This window comes from Cyprinus carpio, chromosome B11 (genome assembly GCF_018340385.1).
Source record: "Cyprinus carpio isolate SPL01 chromosome B11, ASM1834038v1, whole genome shotgun sequence".
Classification (NCBI taxonomy): Eukaryota; Metazoa; Chordata; class Actinopteri; order Cypriniformes; family Cyprinidae; genus Cyprinus; species Cyprinus carpio.
Window position 1 is genome coordinate 16,517,796 of NC_056607.1, and position 23,474 is coordinate 16,541,269.

The following is a 23,474-nucleotide window of genomic DNA, read 5'->3' on the forward strand; positions in this document are numbered from 1 at the left end:
ACCCTGTAGTGCACAACACATAGAAATCACCATAACACAACACATCATTTCTTTGTGTTGCGGCTTCTTTCCATTGTGTCATGGAGATTTTGTGTTGTGTACTACTGGGCCACCATGCAGAAAGAAATTAGGCTAAATAAATAACACCTTTACACTTACAGAGTGATAAAATTTTCATTCAGGGAGTTCAATTTTCAAGAAGCTCCAGGTGAACTGTTCTTTAGTGGTTTACTAATACGGTGTATTCATTACTCCGTAGACACAGTCTGTATGACTTCCAGTATCATTCACAGCCTGGGAGGCATGTGGGTTAGCAAGGCTAATCGTAATGTAGATTTCTATTGACTTTTGTATTGACATTAGAGCTGTGTGAATGCAAATGTGTGCTGTGTGGATTGTTTGTGGCGCAGCTCTCACAGTCACAGCTTTTCATTTGAAAAGGTTGCAGCGTTTGGTGACAAGAAGTGACTGCTAATAAATTGAATTAGAAATTGTGTAACACAGGATGTGGAACATGGGCTGCCTGAATGGCATGTAAAATGTCGGCTTTTGGTAATTTATCTTTTAATAATTTAAAGAAAATTCCATTGAAATGCTTTATCGGATCATAACAAGGACAGTGGATCACTTCTGCCCCCTAGAGTTTGAGATCGTTAAAGCAGCCAACTCTTAGATACTGTTTCATTTAGATTGATTTTTTTTTTTTTTTTTTTTTTTTTAATTCTTCATTCCTCAGAAGACCAGAAGACTCGCATTGTGGTTCTTTGCTGCGGTTAATTCTTTTTTCTATTTATTTTATTTATTTGTTTATTTTTGCCGTTAATGCGTGAATATGCTTTATGGACAGGAAAAAAAATGCGTATTTTCTTTTTTGTGGGATTTTTCTGTCTCCAGTAATCGGCAAATCCATGATCTGTCATATATTGCTTAATGATTTCTGTAGAATGTCCAGTTTTTGGTGAATCTTGGTTGTTAGTTTTTTCTAGTGCTGGATTAATGCCTATATTAAAGTCTCCTCCTATAATTACTGCAGATTGTGTTTTGATTGTGATGCATGTTTTTTTTTTTTTCCAGAAAATCCTGAAAGGTCACAACCATTTTTGTTTAATATAAAAAAAAAAAAAATTTGTGAAAAATTGTAATGTGTAATGTTTATGGTTTATTGAAACATAGTCTTTTTAGATTACATTATGACACTGTAATATGATTGATCCTTTCAATGTAATTAATATGCTGAATTTAACATCATAAACCTAAAAAAATTAGAATAAACATCTAATTACAATTAATAGAGTATTGCATTTTTTGCATGGTTTAAAAAAAGAAATAAAATTCAGTCATAAAAATAACTGTTCAGAAAGTGAAGATGTAAACAAAATTAAATAAGATTCTAAAAAACATTATCTTTTATTCATAAGACTTTACAGACAAAATTCACCCATAAAAAGGACAAATGAATTACTATAAACTGCAGTAATGTTTATACATTCTATGCTAACAGTGAAAAAAATAATACCAAAGAAATGTATGAAAATGAAATGTAATATTTAGTTTGCTTAAAAAAAACAGCAATTAATAAATTAGTTCATTTTCTCATAAATATGCTAGCTAATAAACATTTAATATTAAGTAGAAGAAACAAGATAAAATCTGGAGGCATGAACAGCTTTTTTTCAAGCAGAAAAAAGATTTTCTCAGTAAATGAACAAAGCATTACATGGTTAAAATGAGGCATACCTCAGTTTAGATGTTTCCAGAAACTCAATTAGTCCTGCTGTGGAAAATGTACCATTGGAAGTGCTTTAAGGAATTCAGGTAACATTTCTGTGCACAAAAAAAATAAAAAATAAAAAATAAAAAAAAAGGTACAATCTTTTTTTAACAGGAGATGTTCTTAACACCACTTTTCTTGTGGTTGTGTTTTTAATGACACTTGATCGGATCTATATATTGAAACATCACTATTGTAAAAAATCAGCTGCTGTTATATTAATTAGCCTTGAAAGTATTTACCATGACATTTCCAATTCAGTGAGCTACTGAAAACAACAGGTGCTCCTTATGATTTCATGGTGCTTGCAGAGAGATAAGAACGCATTTTTTGAAGTGTCTGTTCCTTGCGCTGGAGTCAATAAACGTCTTCCCACAGTTCTGACAGATGTGAGGTCTCTCTCCCGTGTGGATCCTGACATGCGTGTTCAGGTGACTTGATTGTCTAAAGTTTTTCCCACAAAAGTTGCAGTGGTAGGGTTTCTCTCCAGAGTGAACTCGCAGATGAATCTTCAGCAGTCCCGGTGAGCTGAATCTTTTGCGGCACACGACACACAGATACTCTCCTGTACCGTGTGGATTTCCGTGAACATCATGATGTGTCGGGTAGCTTTCAGACAGTTCCTCTTCATGCTGAACATCTTCTAAACAAATGTCAGCCAGGTTTGTCTTGGACTCTATAAAGAAGTGATAAAATTACTTTTTATTTATCCTGTGCGTCTAAAAGAGAAGTGAAACAATATCTGACAAATCCTTTTTTTAATTAATAAATTCATTTTTAAGTAGCACTGTTCATTAAAATGCACTTACGTGTTTGTTGTTCTTTATCAAGTGTCACTTCTTCAAAGTGCTTGATCTTCTTTACTCTGCGAATTTCCTCATTTTCACTCTTATTCCTCTTGTTTCTTTCCTGCTGTGATTGTGATTTACTTTGAAAAAAAAAAGAAAAAGAAATACATGTTACTTCAGAAAGACCAGAACTTAAAACAGATGTATTGATATTTATTGGGGAAAAGGCTTCTCTTTTCACTGGGTGATTCTCACAAACAAATGTCCAAATAATCGTAATGGTTACAACTTTTGACAATTGAAGTTCTGTGCTAAAAATACATTATATATTATTAAAAAAATATGTAGCATTTTCTGAAGTTGTTGTATGTTGACATCCACCATGTTTTATTATTTTCTTTATCATTTCTAGTGTGTTTTCCCCTCACTCATTACAGTAATGTAGACCCCATTGTTGGAGATGAAAATTTGAAGCAAAAGTGAATGCATTTGATTTCACTCAGCTAAAAAAAAAAAAAAAAATGAAAGAAAGAAAGAAAAACAAGCACACTGCATGGCACTGCATCATTCCCTGTTTTTATTTCAAAATTCATTAAGAGCATAATTCCAAAACTTGGTCATTTATGTAATTTAAAGTAAACGTAAAGTAAGTTTTTACACTGAAGACATGGAATGAATGTGTATGTGCTAGTATTTCTGTTAGAAACTGTGTGCAGTTGACTTTTTTAAATGGAATATTTACATTCATGCATTTGGCAGATGTTGTAAAGCACATTAAATACACTGATTTTATCATCAAGTGTATTTTCTGGGAATCGTACCAATGACCTTGGCACTGGCTTGTGACATTTTCGCATAATCTACCAGCTGAATAACAGAAATACAAAAATATTTTTCTGCATATCTCAGTGAACATTAAAAACAGCATAATGTTGAGCAGAGGAGGTGGTCGGCACTGGCTCTGGAATGACTTGATTAATGTCTTCTTTAATGTTGACTAAAACCTCCTGAAATGCTTGCTTTCTCCTGTAAGCGGCTGAATTCTCCCTCCACTTTTTCTGCTGCCTTCTCAGTTCTATTGGGTTCAGATCTTTAGCGAATTTCACTTTCCCCTGAGATTTTCGTCTTTGATATCTACAAAAATGAGAAATATCAGTGAGTCAGTCTCAAGCCGATTCTAAAAAGCTCAATCTAAAACTGATTTTCACATTAAGACCCCATATAATGTGTACCCCTTATAGTGTTCCTGTAGCTCAAGTGGTAGAGCATTGCGTTAACAAGCGCAAGGTTGGGGGTTCGATTCCCCGGGAACACATGATAGGTAAAAATTGATAGCCTGAATGCACTGTAAGTCGCTTTGAATAAAAGCATCTGCTAAATGCATAAATTTATAATTTATTTTATTTATAAATTTATTTAATTTATTTATAAGTGTCTATATTAGTTTGGTGTCTGTAAGATTTTTAAAAAGTCTCTCATGCTTACCAAGGCTGCATTTATTTAATCAAAAATACAGTAAAACAGTCATTTTGTTTGTAATTTAAAATAACTTTTATTGAAATATTTTTTTAAATATAATTAATTAATGTGATGCTCGTGCTGCTTTTTCTGGTAACCATGATACATTTTTGTCAGTATTTTTAGATTAATAGAAAGTTCAAAAGCATTTCTAGGAATAGTTATGTGTAACACTACTAAATGGGTTTACCTTCATTTTTAAACTATTTAACGGATCCCTGCAAAATAAAGTATTAATAAAAAAACAAAAAAGAAATCTTACTGACCCCCAATGTTTAAGTATACTTAAGTATACATGATCTGTTGTTACTATAGTTCTTAATACAATGCATATGTACCTAACCTACAGTCAGGATTCCTCATGTAAGCTGCAGTATACCTCTCTCTCTCCTTTTTCCTGTATGCCTCACGAAGCTCAGGATTCCTGTATACTTTCTGCTTGTGCTTTAGGGATCTAGCTTTTGCTGCAGCCTTCTTTTGCTCTTCATCTGCCAATCTAAACAACAAGGAAAATTTGACCTTAAAAATAAACTATCATAAGCATTTGCCTCTTTAGGGAGGTGTCCCGCTAGCCAACTCGACGTCACACCTACAGACTATTTCAGCTGAAATCTCACTCTTTTCTGTTAGAGCTCTCTCACATGCACAGGTTAACAAGAGAAGGTGGTTAACAGGCTAAATCACTGCCTCTGACTTACTTTGCCCTGTGAATGAGTGAGATTTTGTTTATCCATCCAGGTCTTGTCGTAGATGCAATGTAGGAAAACCCCTGAAAACGTGTTGCTACACAATCACAATGGAAAACAATTAGTCTTGCAGTGTTGCCACCGAAGAAAAAAAATAAAATAAAAAAATAAAAAAAATCGCCAGATCCAAACAGGACTTTTTCCAATGGTCACTTCCTAAGCCACGAATGTCAGACTGAGAGATAAAATCAGACATGTTGGATATTGTCAGAGACTAAGCAGGGCCATTAACTCCGTAGGAGGCTATAAGCACCCTCCTGCTGAGGCATGCGGCCACACACACCTTAAACTACCTGGAAATTTGCTGAAAAACTGGCACTTGCACAACTGCCTTTTAGTTCTGACTATAATTACAATATAGTAACTTATTGCTTAAATTAATAATAATATTCAAAATTTGTGGGTCCGTAAGATTTTTTTTTTAAATCAGTACTTTCAACCAGCAAGGAAGCATTAAACTGGTCAACAGTGACTTTACATTTATAATGTTACAAAAGATTTTATTTCAAACAAAGGAATTTCTTTTGATCAAATAATTGCAAATCCGCATATTAGAAAGGTTCACTGAAGACTGGAGTAATGGCTGCTGAAAATTCAAATAAATTACATTCTAAAATATATTAAAATAGAAAAAAAAATATTTCAAATTGTAACAATATTTTACAACATGAGTGTTTTGACTGTATTTTTGATCAAATCTTACAGACCCTAAAATTTTGAACAATAATTTATATAATAATGTTTAGGTAAAAGTATTAACATTAATTATACTTTAAAATTAAGCTCTCACTTATGTTATCTAGCACTCACATTCCAGTTTAAACTATGCTAAGATTGAGAAATTATTGAGAAATATGTGCAACAGTAAAGAAGCAATAACAACAGTAATAGCACTAACAGTGAAGTAACATGACAATGGTGTGCTTGATCTAGAAATGTTTTGATGTGTATGTGAGAATCACCCAGGATGAGCAGCACAAGACAAAAGCATCAAAAACCCTTCAATGACAACTTATGTTTATTTGAAAATAACTTTTTATTTTTGCATTGTTTTTAATGTTATTATAACAATGCAGACAGACTGAAAGAGAAACTAAATCATATTTAAGAAATAACTCTTTGCAGATTTTGAGAAAAATACATATATTTGTCTCATCATGTGCAAAGGGTAATTAAATGTAACAAATCATGTGCAAAAAGTTGTTAATCTTTTATTGGAAAATTAACTTTGATAAATTGCCTTAATCTTTTAAACAACTGAGAAGACAGTGTTCCAACTAGTGATCAGACATTTTTCAAAAATCACCTCTCGATAAATTACCTGGATTTCCGCTTAAATACTACTGTGTATTTTGTACATTATGTTTTAACAGACATTGATACAGTGAGATTCAATGATGTGGATTTGAAAACAGATGAATGGTAAGGTAATAATTATTTATTTCTTAGCCAGCAAATATTCAGTGAAGAGCCCATGAGTGTATTATGTCGATGTTTTTGGGTGTAATATTTCAACCGACAGCCAGCCTTCGTTTTTGACAGATGGGATAACGTCTAACGTGCATGAGTGGTGAGCAATGTTTGCATAGAAAGTGAAAAACATACTCAGAATTCGTGCTCTGCATTTAACCCATCCAAAGTGCACACACACAGCAGTGAACACACACACACAAACACTGTGAACACACACCCGGAGCAGTGGGCAGTCATTTATGCTGTGGCGCCCGGGGAGCAGTTGGGGGTTTGGTGCCTTGCTCAAGGGCACCTCGAACCCACAACCTTAGGGTTAGGAGTCAAACTCTCTAACCAATAGGCCACGACTTCCCCTAAAAGTTCATTATACCTATTAACTGGATGAAGTTTTTTTTTTTTTTTTTTTTTTTTTTACTCAAAGCAGGTCTAACATGTTTCTGTCAAAAATGTTACATTCAGCTGTCGTAAATTCATTGATTTTGAATATCAAGGTTTTTTTTTTTTTTTAAACAGTAAAGTTTTTTATCATCATCACTTTTTTTTATTCAAACCCATAAAAATGAAGATCTTGTTGTAAATAATAGTGAAAAATCACTGTTTTTCCATTATTACTCTTTAGCAGAAAATTACATTTTTGACAGGCGAAGGATGTGTGTAGTCTAGCTAGTGCATGTTAGATTTCACAACAAAATATCAACTCTAATCTGCACAGATGAAACAGTAAAGAGTATATTCGAGTACCTTGCTCTTATCTGGGCCAGCTCCATCCGATGCTTCGTCAGCATCTCTTGATTTCTAAGGGGCAGCTGTAAAACAATGATATCCATCAAGGTTTTTTTTTTTATAATACAATGAGAATAATATTTCACTTTAAGAGACATTTTCTACATATACACAGACTTACATTAAATGTTTGTGTCTCATGTCTGGGGAAGCCACCGTGGCTAACTTTGACTTTGTTGACGTCACTGGAAGCATCACTGGCCCCTGAATCATCCAAATCTTGTTTCGTGATGTTCTGCTGTATTTGACAGGTGGTACCGGTTTCAGTATTAGTCTCAGGCTCGTTCTTTATTTGAGCTGCTTTGTTAATAAAGGGAAAATTATTCTCACTACAACTGTCCATCACTTGGGTTTCAGTGTCTTTGCTGGGCGTCTGATCGTGATAAATGTCCATACATGGTGATAAAGATGCTGATTCACCGCACACAGGCATGTCCTCTTCGTTCTCCTCGGGCTGTGTATAAACTTCTAGTTTCATGTGCATCTCTGTATCTTTCAAGTCATGGTCAGATGTCCATTTCTCTGAAAATGTCTGGGTGTATTTCTGTCCTTGAGTCTCGGAAGAGCAAGGCTGCGTTTCTATACGAAAAAACATAGTAAATAAGCATACGTAAAGATCATAATCTGTAAAACAATGTTAAGTGCGTACTGTATATCTGACAAGAGTATATAAGCAAAACCGATCTGTGTGTAAAAAAGAACGCTGCATAAAATAAATAGGGAAGTGTTGTTGTTGGCATGATCTAAACCTCAATGAGCTGTAAACTATTTAAAGAGGTGTGGCTGATTTAAAGTGCTTAAGTAAAAACATTAAAGCCTTAATTATTTGTGTTTATGAAAACCATAATATGCCGATAATAAGTGTGAGAATGAGATTAAAGGTGAATTGACTAACCAGAGTCCAGCTGAACTCCTGCCTGCTGCAGTCTCCTCTTGAGCAGCTCAATCTCCTGTCTGGAGCGACAAATCTCCTCATTATACTCTGAAAATATGTCTTCCACAGCCTTAAATATTTCCTGCGCAGCTAATGTTAATCTCTCTGTTAGAAAAAGACTTAAAATCTGCAATTTAGACATTGTGCGTTGATAAAATGTCACGGAAGTGGCTATTCAGCTGTTACTTCCACATCCTTAACATTTGTCATCTATTGTTTTGTCTGCGTTGATCCTGCTGTAGCTCGTTCACAATTAGTGCCACCTGCCGGTCTGGATGTGCATCTCTGCTTTGTATATACCATAGACTGTATAAAAATACACACACACACACACACACACACACACATATACACACACACACACACACACACACACACACACACATACACACACACACACACACACACACACACACACACACACACACACACACACACACACTTTACTGTTTTCTACAAAAAAAATCACCTATCTTTATTATTGACTGAATAAAGTCAATGCCAAAAGATTGAAATCATAGTGAAATTAATGGTTGAAATCAGACTTTGATGCTTATCTCATAATTAGATTTTGAGACTTTAGCCTGGATTTCACAGAAAGGAAAAATAGAAACATTTTTCTGATCCTAACAAAATGCATAATTATTTTATATTTAAAAATAAATCTGTTATCAGTGACTAGTGGCAAATTACCAGTGTTTATCAATTTATTACAGCTTTCCAAAAAAAAAAAAAAAAAAATTATTTCAATATTTCCAGAGGGCTGTAAAATAATGTTTTCCTTTAATGATTGTTCATTTGTGTTAAAAAGCCCTTTTGGTCCATTACAGACTATATTTGGATAACACAGTGGACATCTCACTACCAGACCATATCATTTTGATCCAATAATTTAAGATTTGAGGAACAAATATGTGCCACATAATCTCTCTCTCTCTCTTCTCAGAAAACCAATTCACATCCTTCGCCTTCAAAATAACATCTCACATCATTTTTTTTTTCTTCCTTTGCTTTCTGTTACCATGGAAACATGAATGGAATAGGTTCTCTTATAATACATTTATGGTAGTTGTTATGAAAAATAGAAACCTGAACACATTGAAACTATAATGATTGTAATAAAAAGGGATTTTATTTCTCCTATAAATTATTAAATAAATTATATTATTAAAATAAATAAATAAATTATATTATATAATATATATATAAATTATATATATATTATTATATTATTAAAATAAAGTTCCACTAAAATATCATTATCATTACAGTTTGTGTTACTGTACTGAAGCCATGGTAAAATTTTATTCATTTTAATAAGGGCCATTAGACTTTGATGGCAACCAAATCACCTAAGCTATTCTTCCATCAGTCTTCAGAAAAATGTTTATAAATCATTTTTAAATTATTACCTGAAAAGAATCAAATATTAGCCTTAAATACTGACACCATCGTCAGTTGATGGTTCAAGAACTTCTACCACTTGGTTTCAAGCATCACTTGGTAGGATGGGTTTACAGGACAGTGTAATCCCTGAGAATTTCTATCTGCAAATCCTGAAATTACACAATAATAAATACCTCTTTACCAAGTGCCATCATTTTTTTTTAAAGCAGGGCACCATTCCAAAGATTCTTTCAAAGATATAACAGCACAATTAAAAGTGATCCCTGGCCCTGTTTTCATAATGCTTGCTTCATGTTAAGTTCACCTTTAAGTTAATATTACTACTGCAGCTTTATCGAAGTCTTAAATTAGCACAGAATTTTATAGCCTTATATTTTTAACCTGAAAACAGATCTTGTACAAATACAATAAAAATATGGAAAAGGAAAGTATCAAGAGTGCATTGAATATTCAAGTTGGAGCCCTTACCCAAGTTATTAAGTTTCATCTAGAGACATTTTTGTTTATTAGGAAGTTGGCTGTCTTCACTTGCAGTAGAATTATGAGGTAAGGTGTTCTTTTCTTCAGTCACAGGCCAGTATAAATCAACTATTTTAGTATCTATGTTCAAGGTATGTCATTGCAGGGAAGGACATAATTCGAGTTGGAACACTGGCTTCCATCTTCAACATTCATACAGCCATCACAGTAACATTAATACAGGCGAGTCTCCAGGACCCCGAGAGAAACACACCATACAGAATGGCGTAAACGAGTTCCAGCAAGGACAAACTTCCTTTGTGTTATAGCATGGTCATGGTGAATTTCACCTAGTTTAACCAGGTTTGTAATGAAGTTCATGTAATACTTTAGGATAACGATTATGATTACGATTACAAGAAGTGAGAATTCTGTTCAGGCTCTAAAGCTTCAGTAAAACTACAGTATAATATTCACAGAGACAACAAGTCCATCTAATGCTTATAAAGAACACATGAAGGTTGAAGCTATGAGAAAACAGGAAAGGATGCAACATTATTTTCTGGATTTTCCAGTTTCCAGACTTCATAGGCCTTCTGTAGAGAGATCTTCATGAGGAATCTTTGTTGCGGTTTCTTTACAGTCCTCATGTAAGGAATTTCTTGTGATACCTTAGGATTTAATAGGAAGCAACTGTATCGTTCACAACATTCAAGTGACATCAGACCTTCGTTTTTAACGTAAACTTTCATTGGATGAGGACTTTGATAATTTAGTGAGATAAGCTGGATGAAGATTAAAGTGAGATGTGTTGCATTCTGTACTTTTTGGCAACCAATAAACTAGTGACAATCAGGCTCTGCTTCTCCAAGGATGCAGTATCCTTCTATAGAGCTTCAAATGTGGACTGAAGTTCATTTTGAAGTGGACCATCAAAATCTATTCATCGTCAAGCTTTTTTCAGAGCTCTAGCTTTCAAAGCTGCCTGTTAATGAGTACAGCAATGGATGAAGTCTGTTACAATGTCCAACTTTTCTGCATCAGCTGGAATTTGTTTCCTTCATCCGTAACACTGCCATCCATTTTGCAGATTTAGTTCCAGCTGTACGATTTAGTGCCAAAATTTGTATGTGGAGTGTCAGTAAGATTTTTTGTCTTCTTTCTTTTTTCCCTCTTTCGCGATGCATCTCTTTCACGAATTTGTCTTTTCTTCTCTGCTCCCATCCTCTCTCTCTCCTCTCGTTTCTTCATCCTATCATACTCTCGTTTCTTCATCCTCTCTTCTTCTGTTAAGACTTTTGTTTTTTTAGGTGGCAGAGGGTTATCATCAGCTTTACACTTATGCTGTAACTTCTTTTTGGTTCTGAATCTTCTCTGTCGCTCACGATTATTATCCTTATCAATTTCTACAGCAGTAGCGGTCCTCTTTCTTCTATACTCTCTTGCTCTTGCAGCTTCAAAAGCTTTGAACTCAGCAAATTTTACAGGGTCTTTTTTCAGACGATCCCTCCAGGCCTGACTGTATCTTGCATTGTCGGGTTTCTGCTTGTCAGATTTTGACACTTCATCCTGACAGACAGACGGTTGACTTTTCTTACTTTTACACTCAGAGTCACAGGGCTGGATTTTCAAAGACATTCTGAAAGAAAATTATATATTATATATAGAAATTATATTATATATATTTCATCATATCACAGACAATTTGGATGAACACAGGGATTCATCTCAAGATCCTTCATAACAGTTCATATACTGCTAAAATTATGAGAAGAAAAATAATAGAATTATTAATTAAACTCAAGAATGTTAGAATCAGAACCTGAATGCATAGTTTAAACATAAAAAAATTTGTCAAAACTGCAAATAATTGGCATTCTCTTTAGCATGCAGTGTGAAGTACTTCCAAATTGTCTGTGATATGATACCTTCAATACCATGACTTAGGTGCCCTTGAGCAAGGCATCGAACCCCCAACTGCTCCCCGGGCGCCGCAGCATAAAAATGGCTGCCCACTGCTCCGGGTGTGTGTTCACAGTGTGTGTGTGTGTGTGTTCACTGCTCTGTGTGTGTGCACTTCGGATGGGTTAAATGCAGAGCACGAATTCTGAGTATGGGTCACCATACTTGGCTGAATGTCACGTCACTTTCACTTTTGTTAACTGCTTTGTGTTTCTCTTTTTCTTATTGTTTTGTTGTTTAGTTTTTGAGTTTGAGGGAGTGATTTATTAATTTATTAATATGGTATATTTATTTGTTTATTTGTTATATTTTAATATATGATATTGAAACCAATCCTTCTTTTCAGAAAGAGATGACATAGTCAAAACATCTGGTAATGTGGGTTTTCCAGGAAATCTATGTACTCCCTGGACCTCTGCTTCTCATAGATACTACTGTGTATTTTGCATGTTATTTTTTTGACAGACATCAAAGTACAAATTTTTAAATCATGGGAATTTGAAAACAGATAAATGATAAGGTAATAATAATTTTTAGACTCAAGTATTCAGTGAAGAGATTGATTCCCATGAGAGTGTTATGTTGATGTTTTAAGTTCTAATATTCCAACCAGCAGCCAGCCTAAGTTTTTGACAGACATGAAATTATACATGAACTATATTTGATTTTTGGGTAGGTAATTATAAAAAGTGCTGGAGACATTTGAAAGGTGTTTTGCATAATTAATTATGCTTATTTTATTATTTTAGTTTATTTTGTGGTTTAAATACAAATAAGAGAAAAACAACATGTTACTTACAGACTGACATGTTTAATTTTTGTCAAAAATGCAACATTCAGCTGATCCAAGCTAATTTTTTATTGTTTTTTTAAGGGGGTTGGTTGGTTTGATTTGGTTTGGTTTATTTGGTTTATTTATATAGCACTACTAAAAGAACCCCAAGGGTTACCCACAGTGCTTTACATAAAAGCAAACAACCAAAACACCATCACAAACACATACTGACCAAACTAACAATCACAAATAACCTCCTATATAATTAAACTCACATAAGCTGCCACCTCAAAGTGAGCTTTCAGCAGTTTCTTAAATATTGACAGAGATTTAGCAGATCTGATATGGAACGGCAACTCAATTATCAATCTCGGCCCCATTACTGCAAAAGACCTATCGCCTTTTTGATGACGAATTGTCCTAGGCACTACCAGAAGTTTTAAGTTTTCTGAGCGCAAGGCTCTAGGGGGGTTATAAGACATCAAGAGGTTTGTGAGGTACTAGGGTGTCTGGTTGTTCAGTGATTTATATAAAAAAAAAAATTAATCTTATATCTAATTCTAAAACAAACATGGAGCCAGTGAAAATTTGCAAGTACCAGGGAAATAGAATCATATTTCTTTACCCTTTTTAGAAGCCTTGCCGCAACATTCTGAACTGATTGTAATCAAGCAAAGGATGCGGCAGAGATGCCCCCATACAGCGAGTTACAAAAATCTAAACGTGATAGAACAAATGTATGAATAACTCTTTCAAAGTCAACATTTGATAAAAATTTTTTAGTTTTAACTAAAAGGCACAGATTATAAAACCAAGCACGTACCACAGAATTTATTTGTTTTTGAATTTTTAAATTATCATCAATTTGAAAACCTAAATCTCTAACCGATGTTTTAAAATATGGTGCCAAAGGGCTTAAATCTAAAAGTGATTTAGCAGAATCTTTTGGCTGGCCAAAAACAATAACATTTAGCATTAAAAAAAAATTTGCCATCCAATTTTTAATATCGTAAAAATGCTTAGAGGGAGTCAATAGATTTTGTTTGGTGTTTTAGTGGCAAGTAGACTTGGGTATCATCAGCAAAGCAATGGAATGATACTCCATGCTTTCTAAATATGCTACATAAGGGGAGCAGATATAAGGAAAACAGTGTAGGAGAAAGAATTGATCCCTGTGGGACCCCCCATGGAAGCAATCTTTTCCTAGAGTTTCAATCTCCATAATTAACTGAGAAATATCTGTCACTTAGAAAAGATCGAAACTATTTCAAGACCATGCCTTTCAGGCCTACCAGATTTTCAAGTCGAGAGATGAGAATTTCATGATCCAATAGTACTAAAATATCACAGTCTCCCTTATCTAGCGCTAAAAAGGTCGTTGAAAACTTTCAGTAGTGCATTTTTTTTTACCAGGAAAGGAGTGGTTTTGATGCACAAAGTTATTTTTTTTTTATGTTATTGAATTTTTGTTTTATTTATATTTTTTTTTTTGAAGATGATGTTGTAAATAATAGTGAAAAATCACTTTTTTAAAACTGTTGTTCCATGATTACCCCTTAGCAGATTTTGTCTTAACTACAACATGTCAACTCAAATAGGCACAGACGAAACAGTAAAAAATGAATACAAGTACCTCTCTCTTATCTGGGCCAGCTCCATCCGATGCTGCGTCAACATCTCTTGATTTCTGAGGGGCAGCTGTAAAACAATGATATCTCACATTTATGGATAAAAGTGTCTTATAATACAACAAAAATAGTAATACTTCACTTTAAGAGATATTTATTTTGCACATATAGACAGACTTACAATAAATGTTTGTGTCTCATGACTGGGGGAGCCACCGTGGCTAACTTTGACTTTGTTGACGTCACTGGAAGCATCACTGGCCCCTGAATCATCCAAATCTTGTTTTGTGATGTTCTGCTGTATTTGACAGGTGGTACCTGTTTCAGTATTAGTCTCAGGCTCATTCTTTATTCGAGCCGCTTGGTCAATAAAGTGAAAATTATTCTCACTACAACTGTCCATCACTTGGGTTTCAGTGTCTTTGCTGGGCGTCTGATCGTGATAAATGTCCATACATGGTGATAAAGATGCTGATTCACCACACACAGGCATGTCCTCTTCATTCTCCTCCTCCTTTGTACAAATATCTAGGATCATATGCATTGCTTTATCCTTCAAGTCGTGTTCAGATCTCCATTCCTCTGAAAATGTCTGGGTGTATTTCTGTCCTTGAGTCTCAGTGGAGCAAAGCTGCTTCACTACATGAATAAACATAATAAATAAACATAAACATTCAGTTCTTAAAGATTATTACCGTAAGTGGTGGATGTCAGGTGTGTATATATGACAAAAGAAAATTACTAAAACTGTTATGTGAATAACAAAGAGTGCTGCATAATAAAAAATGGCAAAGTGTTGTTCTTCCTTGCCTCTTTTGGCATGACCTAAACATATCAATAATCTAATATTAACACTATAAACTTTTTAAAGGGGTGGGGTGAGAGCATTTAAGTCTTAATTATTCGTGTTATTATGGAAAACCATAACATGACAATAATAAGCATGAGAATGAGATTTAGGGTGAACTGACTAACCAGAGTCCAGCTGAACTCCTGCCTGCTGCAGTCTCCTCTTGAGCAGCTCAATCTCCTGTCTGGAGCGACAAATCTCCTCATTATACTCTGAAAATATGTCTTCCACAGCCTTAAATATTTCCTGCGCAGCTAATGTTAATCTCTCTGTCAGAAAAACACTTAAAATCTGCAGTTTAGACATTGTGCGTTGATAAATTGTCACTTAAGAGTCTAGCCATCTCTTATTTCTACATCCATAACAAGTATATTTCTCGTCTGTCGTTTTATCTGCGTTCATTCTGCTTTAGCTTGTTAATAATCAGCGCCACCTGCTGGTTGGGATGTGCGCTGAACATATGAACACTGTTCATCTGCCCTTTGGTCTATTACAAACTATAAATCAAAATCTTTAGATAACACACTGGACATCTCCTTACTAGACCCTATCATTTTGATTCAAGAGTTCAGAGTTTGAGGAACAAATATATACGCTGCATCATTTCTCTCTCTCCCCCCTCAATTCACAGACTTCTTCAAAACAACAACTCGCGTCCCTTTTTCTTCCTCTCCTCATCACTTTCTGTTATCATGGAAACATGAATGTAATAGGATTTCTTATAATACATTTATGGTTTTAATGGAAATAGCATTCTAAAAATATTTAGGAAGTATTTGACTGTAATAAAAAGGATGTGATTTTCTTATTCTTCCTGATAAATGATTTAGCATGTCATTAATCTACAAAATTTCCACCAAAATACCATCATTACAGTTTGTGTTAGCCTACTGTACTAAATTTTAATGAGGGTCATTAGATTTAGATGACAACCAAATCAAATGAGCTATTCTTTCAACAGTCTTTAGGTTTATAAACAGGTTTATAAAACCTTTAAAAAATAAAATATATTTTATAAATAGGTTTATAGGAGTTTTAATAAATATTATATATTGCCTTAGATAATCACCTAAAAGGAGTTAAAATATTAGAAATTGCCTTAGATACCCTAAAATATTGTTAAGAATGCACTGAAACACACGGGAGTTCCTGGAGTGTGTGTGCAGTTGAGAGCAGGTTTATAGTGCAGTGGATGGTGAAGAATAAGTTATTGTTTGACAGGGCCAGCTGTCCGCTCCACTCTTCCTCACGACAGGCCTTGCCTAGCCACCTGCCTACTATTCTCCAACTATGGTCACAAACTCTCTCTTCAGACCACCTCAGATTAGTGCCAAACACATTACTTTATTGCTAATTGCCATTTTGTATTGTTCAGTAAATAATAAAAAAAAGTAGCCAGTTGCTCTTGAATAATTCTCAGAGCCAAATTTCACAACTTAAAGAATATGCACTGCCGTTCATAAATTTGATGTCAATACAGTTTGTTTTTTATAAATTTATTCATACTTTTATTTGTATTTTTGAAACAAATGAATACTTTTATTCAGCCAGGATGTATCAAATTGATCAAAAGTGACAGTACAGACATGTATAGTGTTAAGAACAATTTCTGTCTCAAATCCTGAAAAAAATATCACATTTTACAAATTGTCCCTTGAGCACCAAATCAGCATTTTAGAATGATTTTAATCCACTGTATGAAATAGCATAAAATACTCAAATTTCTAAGAATCTATCATGAAAAAATATCTGTGGGTTGTTTTCAATTATGTGTTGCATCAGCATTGCAAATCAGTCAGAACTATTTGGGTTATTTAAAACACAATGATCCATGCAAGACTGGAAAAAAAAACAGCTTAGAGTCTGAGCAGTGACACATCAGATGCCACTGTGCTGGCATGAACATACCACAGACATGTCAGCACAACTACTACATAACTGTCATTCTGTGTCATCCCAACGCCCCACAAAAACACTCTGCAGCATGCCACTCTAACTGGGACTCGTAAAACTCAGTTCTGTCATAAACAAGCCTTCATGCTTTGAAACAATGAGTATGAAGGTTGTGTTATGATTTTGCCTTGACAGGAACCTGTCTTTGTTCATCAAGTTATTGAAGTCAGGGATACGCCTGGTATCTGTGTCACTTTCCTAGATTTGCATTCCAGTGACTGGGATGTTTACACTAGATCCTGTTTATGTCTCTTCATGTAAGAGTAACCGTATCTGCATCATGGGCATTCTCACCCCGTCTTCAATGTTGTCTAACTATTTGGTCTCTCCAGAAACCAGAGTGCTAAATTTGTGCTCCTGATGACATGGGAGAAGGTCACTGGAGCCCAGAGTCAGATATAAACAGTAAGGGACAAACAGAGAAGCTTGTAGGCCATATTTTTACTCACAGATAAAGCCTGGGACAAGGCTCAACTTTCCTTAACGTCCCAACTGGAATCCAGACATGGAAGACAAACAAAATTAGGACCATTGCCGGCATAGTTTCCACAGAAAACATTTGAATACTGTCCCATCCCGGCCCCACCTTTTCAAACGAATGTCATATGCAAATAATGATCGCAAATGTTTATATCAAAAAGCGTCTTGATTTCTATGCATTCATCTATGGAATGATCGCCATTAACTGCTGAGAATGAAAAATATCCTCCGATATAGTGGAATGAGGAGGATGCATGCCTTTGAAATCTATATTTCAAATTCCAAAGACTAAAAGTAGGTTTATTCACTGTAGAGAAAAGTTTTTAAAGGATGCTATTCCTGGATGTTCATGGCATTGAGGCATCAGTGTAGGTCTGGGGGTGACAATCAAATGGAATTCGGCTGGAACACACACCCTGTTATCTGGAAAACACAGAATAGACATCCAAACTTGATCTTGACTGGCACTGCAAACGATTCATAGGGAGGTCAAAGGTGATCCATTTTTAGCATTAATTGGCCTACATTACAAGACAATGCAGAGTTCTTTTTTCCATAAAGTCTCTTGAAGGGAATTGCAGCGTGTTACAGGGTTTAATAGGGCTGTCAGCTGTTCTATGATGCTCTTGTCAAGAAGTGTTTCCACCAGCTTCCTACATGGACGGCTGCCATGATGGTGCTCTTAGAAGGTGATGTATCGTTAACGGCTTGTCTGGTCTATTTAAATGACCCATGAGAGGCCACAGTCACATTTCCAGAGTTAAAGAAGGTGATTAATAGTTTGCCATATGACTTTGGTACTGTTGTAGAATAACATGCTAATTTGACACAGTATTACTTATGGAAATAATTTATCTCTGAATAAACTGAACAAAAGGATGATGTTTCCAATGTTATAAAATATGAAAGGAATTATCTGTAAATATATTAGTTTCCGTTAGGACGTAACACACTACAGTTCAAATTTAATATTATACAGTTTAAAGTCAAACTTATATTCAGCAAGAAAGCATTAAATTCAAATCCTAACAAATGTCACAGTTTCCACAAAATTATTCCTGCACAACTGCTTTCAACATTATCTTCAACTGTCAAACTGATGAAGATGTTTTCTTGATTTGCTGGTGCTTTTTCTGTTTGCATGTGTTTTCTGAAGTTGCAGCGCGTTGAACTCTCTTGGCCACCATAAAAAAGCCTCAAACAACATGAATAAGATGCTGGTAGCACAATAATTTTTCGCTATCGATTTGTGCTACCTATCTTTGTTATGGGAGGTAGCACAATCTGAGTGGGTAGCACAAATCGTCAGAACACCGGCTCAAAGAATGATTCGTTCAAGAATCGAGCATCACAATTTCAGACCTTCTCGAATGCTTTCAGTATATACTAACAGAGGCTTTCACTTCATCTGTTATTGACTACCTTAGATATGACCTATATATTTTTAATAGGAAATAACTATCATTATATTTTATTGTTTGTTACATGTCATTTTATTTGTTTCTAATTTTTCTAATCTTATGAGAACACAAGCAAGAAATGTTTTTTTTTTTTTTTTTTTTTTTTTTGTTAGAGGGACATATTTAAAAAATTTGAAGCTAAAATAAAAGGTTAGCTTTTTTTTTTTTTTTTACATCATGCATTAAAAGCAGAACAGTCAAACAGAATATGGAGGTGGAAGCACCAAATCGTTTTTATGAGGTATTCTTCTTTCCGTTCCTACAGTGAGGCCGATTTGTTTGTGGTCTCTTGGAGAGAGGCATTTACTAACAGTGAGTAGCGTGCCACCGAGGGGTGAGGCAGTCATGGTGCTTATAGAGCCAGGATCATTCCTGTGACTTAACATGACACCACTTGCACTAAGACACCGACAGCTGCACACGCACATGCTTTCCATTCTGTTTGTTGTAGAGGATTATAACCTGATAAAAGAGACCAGTGACTATCGTATTGTAAGGCCCTGTCCACTACTGTTTCTTTCTGACTGAGAGCCCTAAAGACAGTACAAACACAGGTACTGGTCAGTGTTATTTGAGTATTATTTTTATACTATTATAGTATTTAGTTTTATTTGTATATTTATTTAAATATGACTATAATATATATAAAAATATTAATTTTATTTAACTTTTTTGTATTTTTTCCATTTCTATTTACCTTTATTTCAGTCATTTTAGTTATATATATATATTTTTTTATTGTTGCATTGTAATTCTCAAGTTTTTCATGTAATATTTGTATTTTATTTCAGTCTTTTCAACTAATGAAAAAGATTTTATTAGTTGTAGTTTTAGTTAATAATAACAACACCGGTAGTGGTCATACTGAAAACTGCATGAATGAAGGTGGTTATTTAAATGAACACAGATTTAATGAAATCATGCAAAACTGTATAATAACTGGTTGTCCATCCTCAAACAAATCTGAAAAAAAGCGAGCTGTTTGTTATTCTTGTTTTTTGATTAAACTTCACTTTAGATAGATTTATGATTAAATAAATAAATAAAGTTGCATAACATAAGGTTTATGTTATGCAATTTTGCGTCTTTAAATTTAAACTTTTTGTTTTTTGCAGTGAAAAAGACAAACTGATAAGAACACAGGCTTACAGATGTTTTGACAGATGTTACAGATGTTTGAGGGGCAGATAGATAAACAGACACCCCGCTCAGTTTCCAGTGCCTTTTTCGGCACTTACATCGGCCCCCAAAATATTAAAACACATAAACAACATTTAAAAATGTATAAATCCATAGATGATAAAATATTAAAACCAAGCAGCATTTGCGAACATGTGATGCTAGACTTCGCTTTTTTGTCCTTCTGTAAAATAAATGGCATTTCCTTTCAATTTTGATCTTACATAATCACAATTATACATTTTTAAGTGCGTCTCCAGTGTCCAAACACTTTGTGGGGCTGCTCTATTTGACAAGGCATGCATAGAAGTGCATGAAAAGAGAGCGTGCCTGACAAACACCCCTGAACCTGTTGCTAGACCAGCTCTGCGCTGTGCTCCAGAGGATCCAAGCATCTGTTCCAGTCACTACTCCCTCTCCTAAAAGCAATAACGGAGGCCATAATATCTTTCTAGGGTTCGAGAGCCAAATATGAGTGAAGAGTGAGCATTCCATGGCTAATGCAGCCACGTTCTGGGCATTTCTTCACAAGAAGCCAATTCCCCCTCTCTCCTCCTCCCTTTCTGCCAGCTGTCCTGCAATGTGCTGCTGCTTGTCAGTGAAGAGAAGTGGCGCACTGTTTTCAGTGACAGGGCAGCACACCATGTCGCCTTACACCTAAGACCCACTCAAATAGACTGATATCATCTGTCTGGTCGAGGATCTACTCAATCCCCCGTGATAAACCTGTGTTTCTAGTGTGCTTGCCGGTAGTCAGGCACACTTGAACTTGATACAGCTCATTGTGACTTTAAGTAGATGGAGTCGATGAAAACTATTGATTGCATAGTGATTGTTACCTCATGTAAAAGTTTTAAAGCTTAGAAATAGTAAATAAAATGTTAATGATTCAATCGATTCACACAAAAGTTGAAAGTGAACTGGAACAGCAACAAGAGGTCATGAATCTTCTTCTGACAAGAACAATGGTCAATATATTATGGTCTGGTTCCTAGATATGATTTCTGTTCTTTTTTTTTCCATGAATTTAAATTTTCCCCAAGTAAAAAATGAAGTGCAAAAAGACATCATCAAATAGTCTGGAATCTTTTGCAGACATTTCTTAAATCATTTTACTACGTTAACAAAACTGCTTACCCCAGTATTAAAAAAAGTAAAAGGTTGGTTCAAATAAAAAATTGTTATAGGCTGTGACTAACTAAACACACACACATACATATATATATATATATATATATATATATATATATATATATATATCTATATATATATATATATAATATATATATATATATATATATATATATATATAGGTTGGTTCAGATGATAAAATGTTATGTGGTGTCATGTGGTGTACTTTATGAAGTAATAGTTGAGATCATTAATATTATTAAAACCATTTTACCTTGAAAATGTGTAATAAAATGTTTTAAAATTATTATTAAGATAATTAAGATACAGCATTGAAGAATGCTGTACATTTCTAAGATTCATCTCTAAGATAAAAACATCATCAAATAGTCTGGAATATTTTACTGGTATTTCTTAAATAATTGTACTATATGTTCAAAAACTGCTTAACTACTAATAAAAAATACTGGAAAAAAAGTAAAGGCTGGTTCAGATGATAAAATGTTATTTGGTGTGACTAAACAATTTTTTTTAAGTATTAGTTGAGATTATTAATAATGATAAAACAATTTTACCAAAACTTTTTTGTAACTGTATAATGTTATTCAGAACTATATGAAACCAATGTGAATACAAAGAATGCTGTACATTTCTGAGATTTTTATTTATTTATTTTTTTTTTACAAAAGATATTGTCACAGACATTCTTATCTGTGACACACCTTTTAAGCAAGACAACTGTGTTATATCATTAGCAACCTGACCTCTTTACCAAAAATGCTGAGAAAGTGCTTTCCTCTTCAGGAAGAGTTCCTGGGTGGTGTGTGTGTGTGTGTGTGTGTGTGTAGTTGCATGGACCTGTCACCCTGCCATCCTCTGTTTCTGCTGACAGTAGGCTGAGGGAAGGTCCGGGGTGAGTGACTCGGACACACTGTTCTCCTGCAGCCTGGTCAGCCACAGAGGCCCCATTGTGCTCCTCAACCATCAGTGTTCATCCATCACATTTTAACCTGACAGCCAACTGCACAGCCTCCTAATCCTGCCAAGGATGGAAGCTTGGGTTACCATGACGAGAGCACCGCGGGGCGTCCCGTTTCGGACCAGTACTGGACAGAAGGTACCTTTGAGTTCTGAAACAGGTCCCCCAATTCTACGCTTGTAAGCTATAGATGTGTAAGGAAACAGTCACAGTTTTTAAGGGTCACTTTCACGTATAACATTGAAGTGTTCAGCATACTGTCACTTAGGAAAAATATCATAATGAAAAACCCCCTTCGTCATCTACTACATGAACCTTGAATAGCTGTGGTGGTGTCAGTAACCATAAATAAGCCTGTGGATTCATTATGGGACATAGCGGAAGCTCCTCTGAATTAGCATGTGAGCAATGAGCCCAGACGAGCCTATCAGGGATTTCCAGCGTCCGGAGAGCCTACCTCACTTTTTGGGGTCAGGGACAACAAAGGTCTATCTTACTGAACCAATGGCGGACATTACACAAAATGACCAATTTAGAATGTTCTATATTGTATTTTATATTAAAATGTGATTCATTATATTCCCAGCGCATTATAAAAACAAGTTAAAACATTTGTTATTTTTGTTATTACATTATTAAACATTTATATTAATATATTATTATTAATAAGTTATATACTGTATTATTGTAATAAAAATGCATTAAAATACTATTATTATTATTAACAACAGCAAATTATTACTAAATAAGCAAATAATGATATTGAAAGGTTCAGAAAAAGACAAGCATAACAAAAGCTGAAATATATATTATACATAATATATTAATTAATTATACATTTATATTTATTGTATTCCCCAAAAAAAAAATTGAGTTATTAATGCATTTTTAATTATTATTTTTACATTATCATAAAGTATAAAACTGTCAACTAAAGTTTCAAAATGCTCTTAATCCTTTTTTTTTTCGTTTACAAACAGACACCCTCAATGAATTGCTCCAGCCAAGTTATAGAAACATCGAACTGTTCATAGTAAGTGTGCCACATTTTTCTGCTTTGGAAGACAAGGTGATACTGTCTGACAGGGATTTAGAACAGTGAATTAAGGAGCCATAGTGGATCTTTCATATCTGCTGTAGTCTGTTTGATTTCCATGGCACTCAGATCATGTTCCTGGACTTTCAACAGCGGCCTGTC

General features: G+C 34.5%; 2 protein-coding genes across 6 annotated transcripts; both read right to left on the minus strand.

Annotated features, from left to right (window-relative positions):
* Positions 1 to 1,651: 1,651 nt before the first annotated feature.
* LOC109098507 (zinc finger protein 569-like) lies at positions 1,652 to 8,276 on the minus strand. 5 transcript variants are annotated; one of them, XR_006155906.1, is made up of 7 exons: positions 7,975 to 8,273; positions 7,201 to 7,658; positions 7,038 to 7,102; positions 4,457 to 4,573; positions 2,581 to 2,699; positions 2,014 to 2,447; positions 1,652 to 1,824 (listed from the first exon to the last, which is right to left on the minus strand). XR_006155906.1 is itself a non-coding variant. In XM_042734230.1 (7 exons), exons 1-7 carry the CDS (start codon positions 8,153 to 8,155, stop codon positions 2,068 to 2,070), a joined length of 1,221 nt encoding a protein of 406 aa, XP_042590164.1. In that variant the 5' UTR covers positions 8,156 to 8,275; the 3' UTR covers positions 1,652 to 2,067. The 5 variants fall into 5 exon arrangements, 4 of the variants coding, with proteins under 4 accessions (XP_042590164.1, XP_042590163.1, XP_042590165.1 ...); XM_042734230.1 differs by having other exon boundaries at positions 1,652 to 2,447; positions 7,201 to 7,376; positions 7,476 to 7,658; positions 7,975 to 8,275; XM_042734229.1 differs by having other exon boundaries at positions 1,652 to 2,447.
* Positions 8,277 to 9,266: 990 nt separating this feature from the next.
* On the minus strand, positions 9,267 to 15,512 carry LOC122134064 (stress response protein NST1-like). Its single transcript, XM_019112099.2, has 4 exons — positions 15,220 to 15,512; positions 14,426 to 14,883; positions 14,250 to 14,314; positions 9,267 to 11,518 (listed from the first exon to the last, which is right to left on the minus strand). Exons 1-4 carry the CDS (start codon positions 15,398 to 15,400, stop codon positions 10,972 to 10,974), a joined length of 1,251 nt encoding a protein of 416 aa, XP_018967644.1. The 5' UTR covers positions 15,401 to 15,512; the 3' UTR covers positions 9,267 to 10,971.
* Positions 15,513 to 23,474: the final 7,962 nt, after the last annotated feature.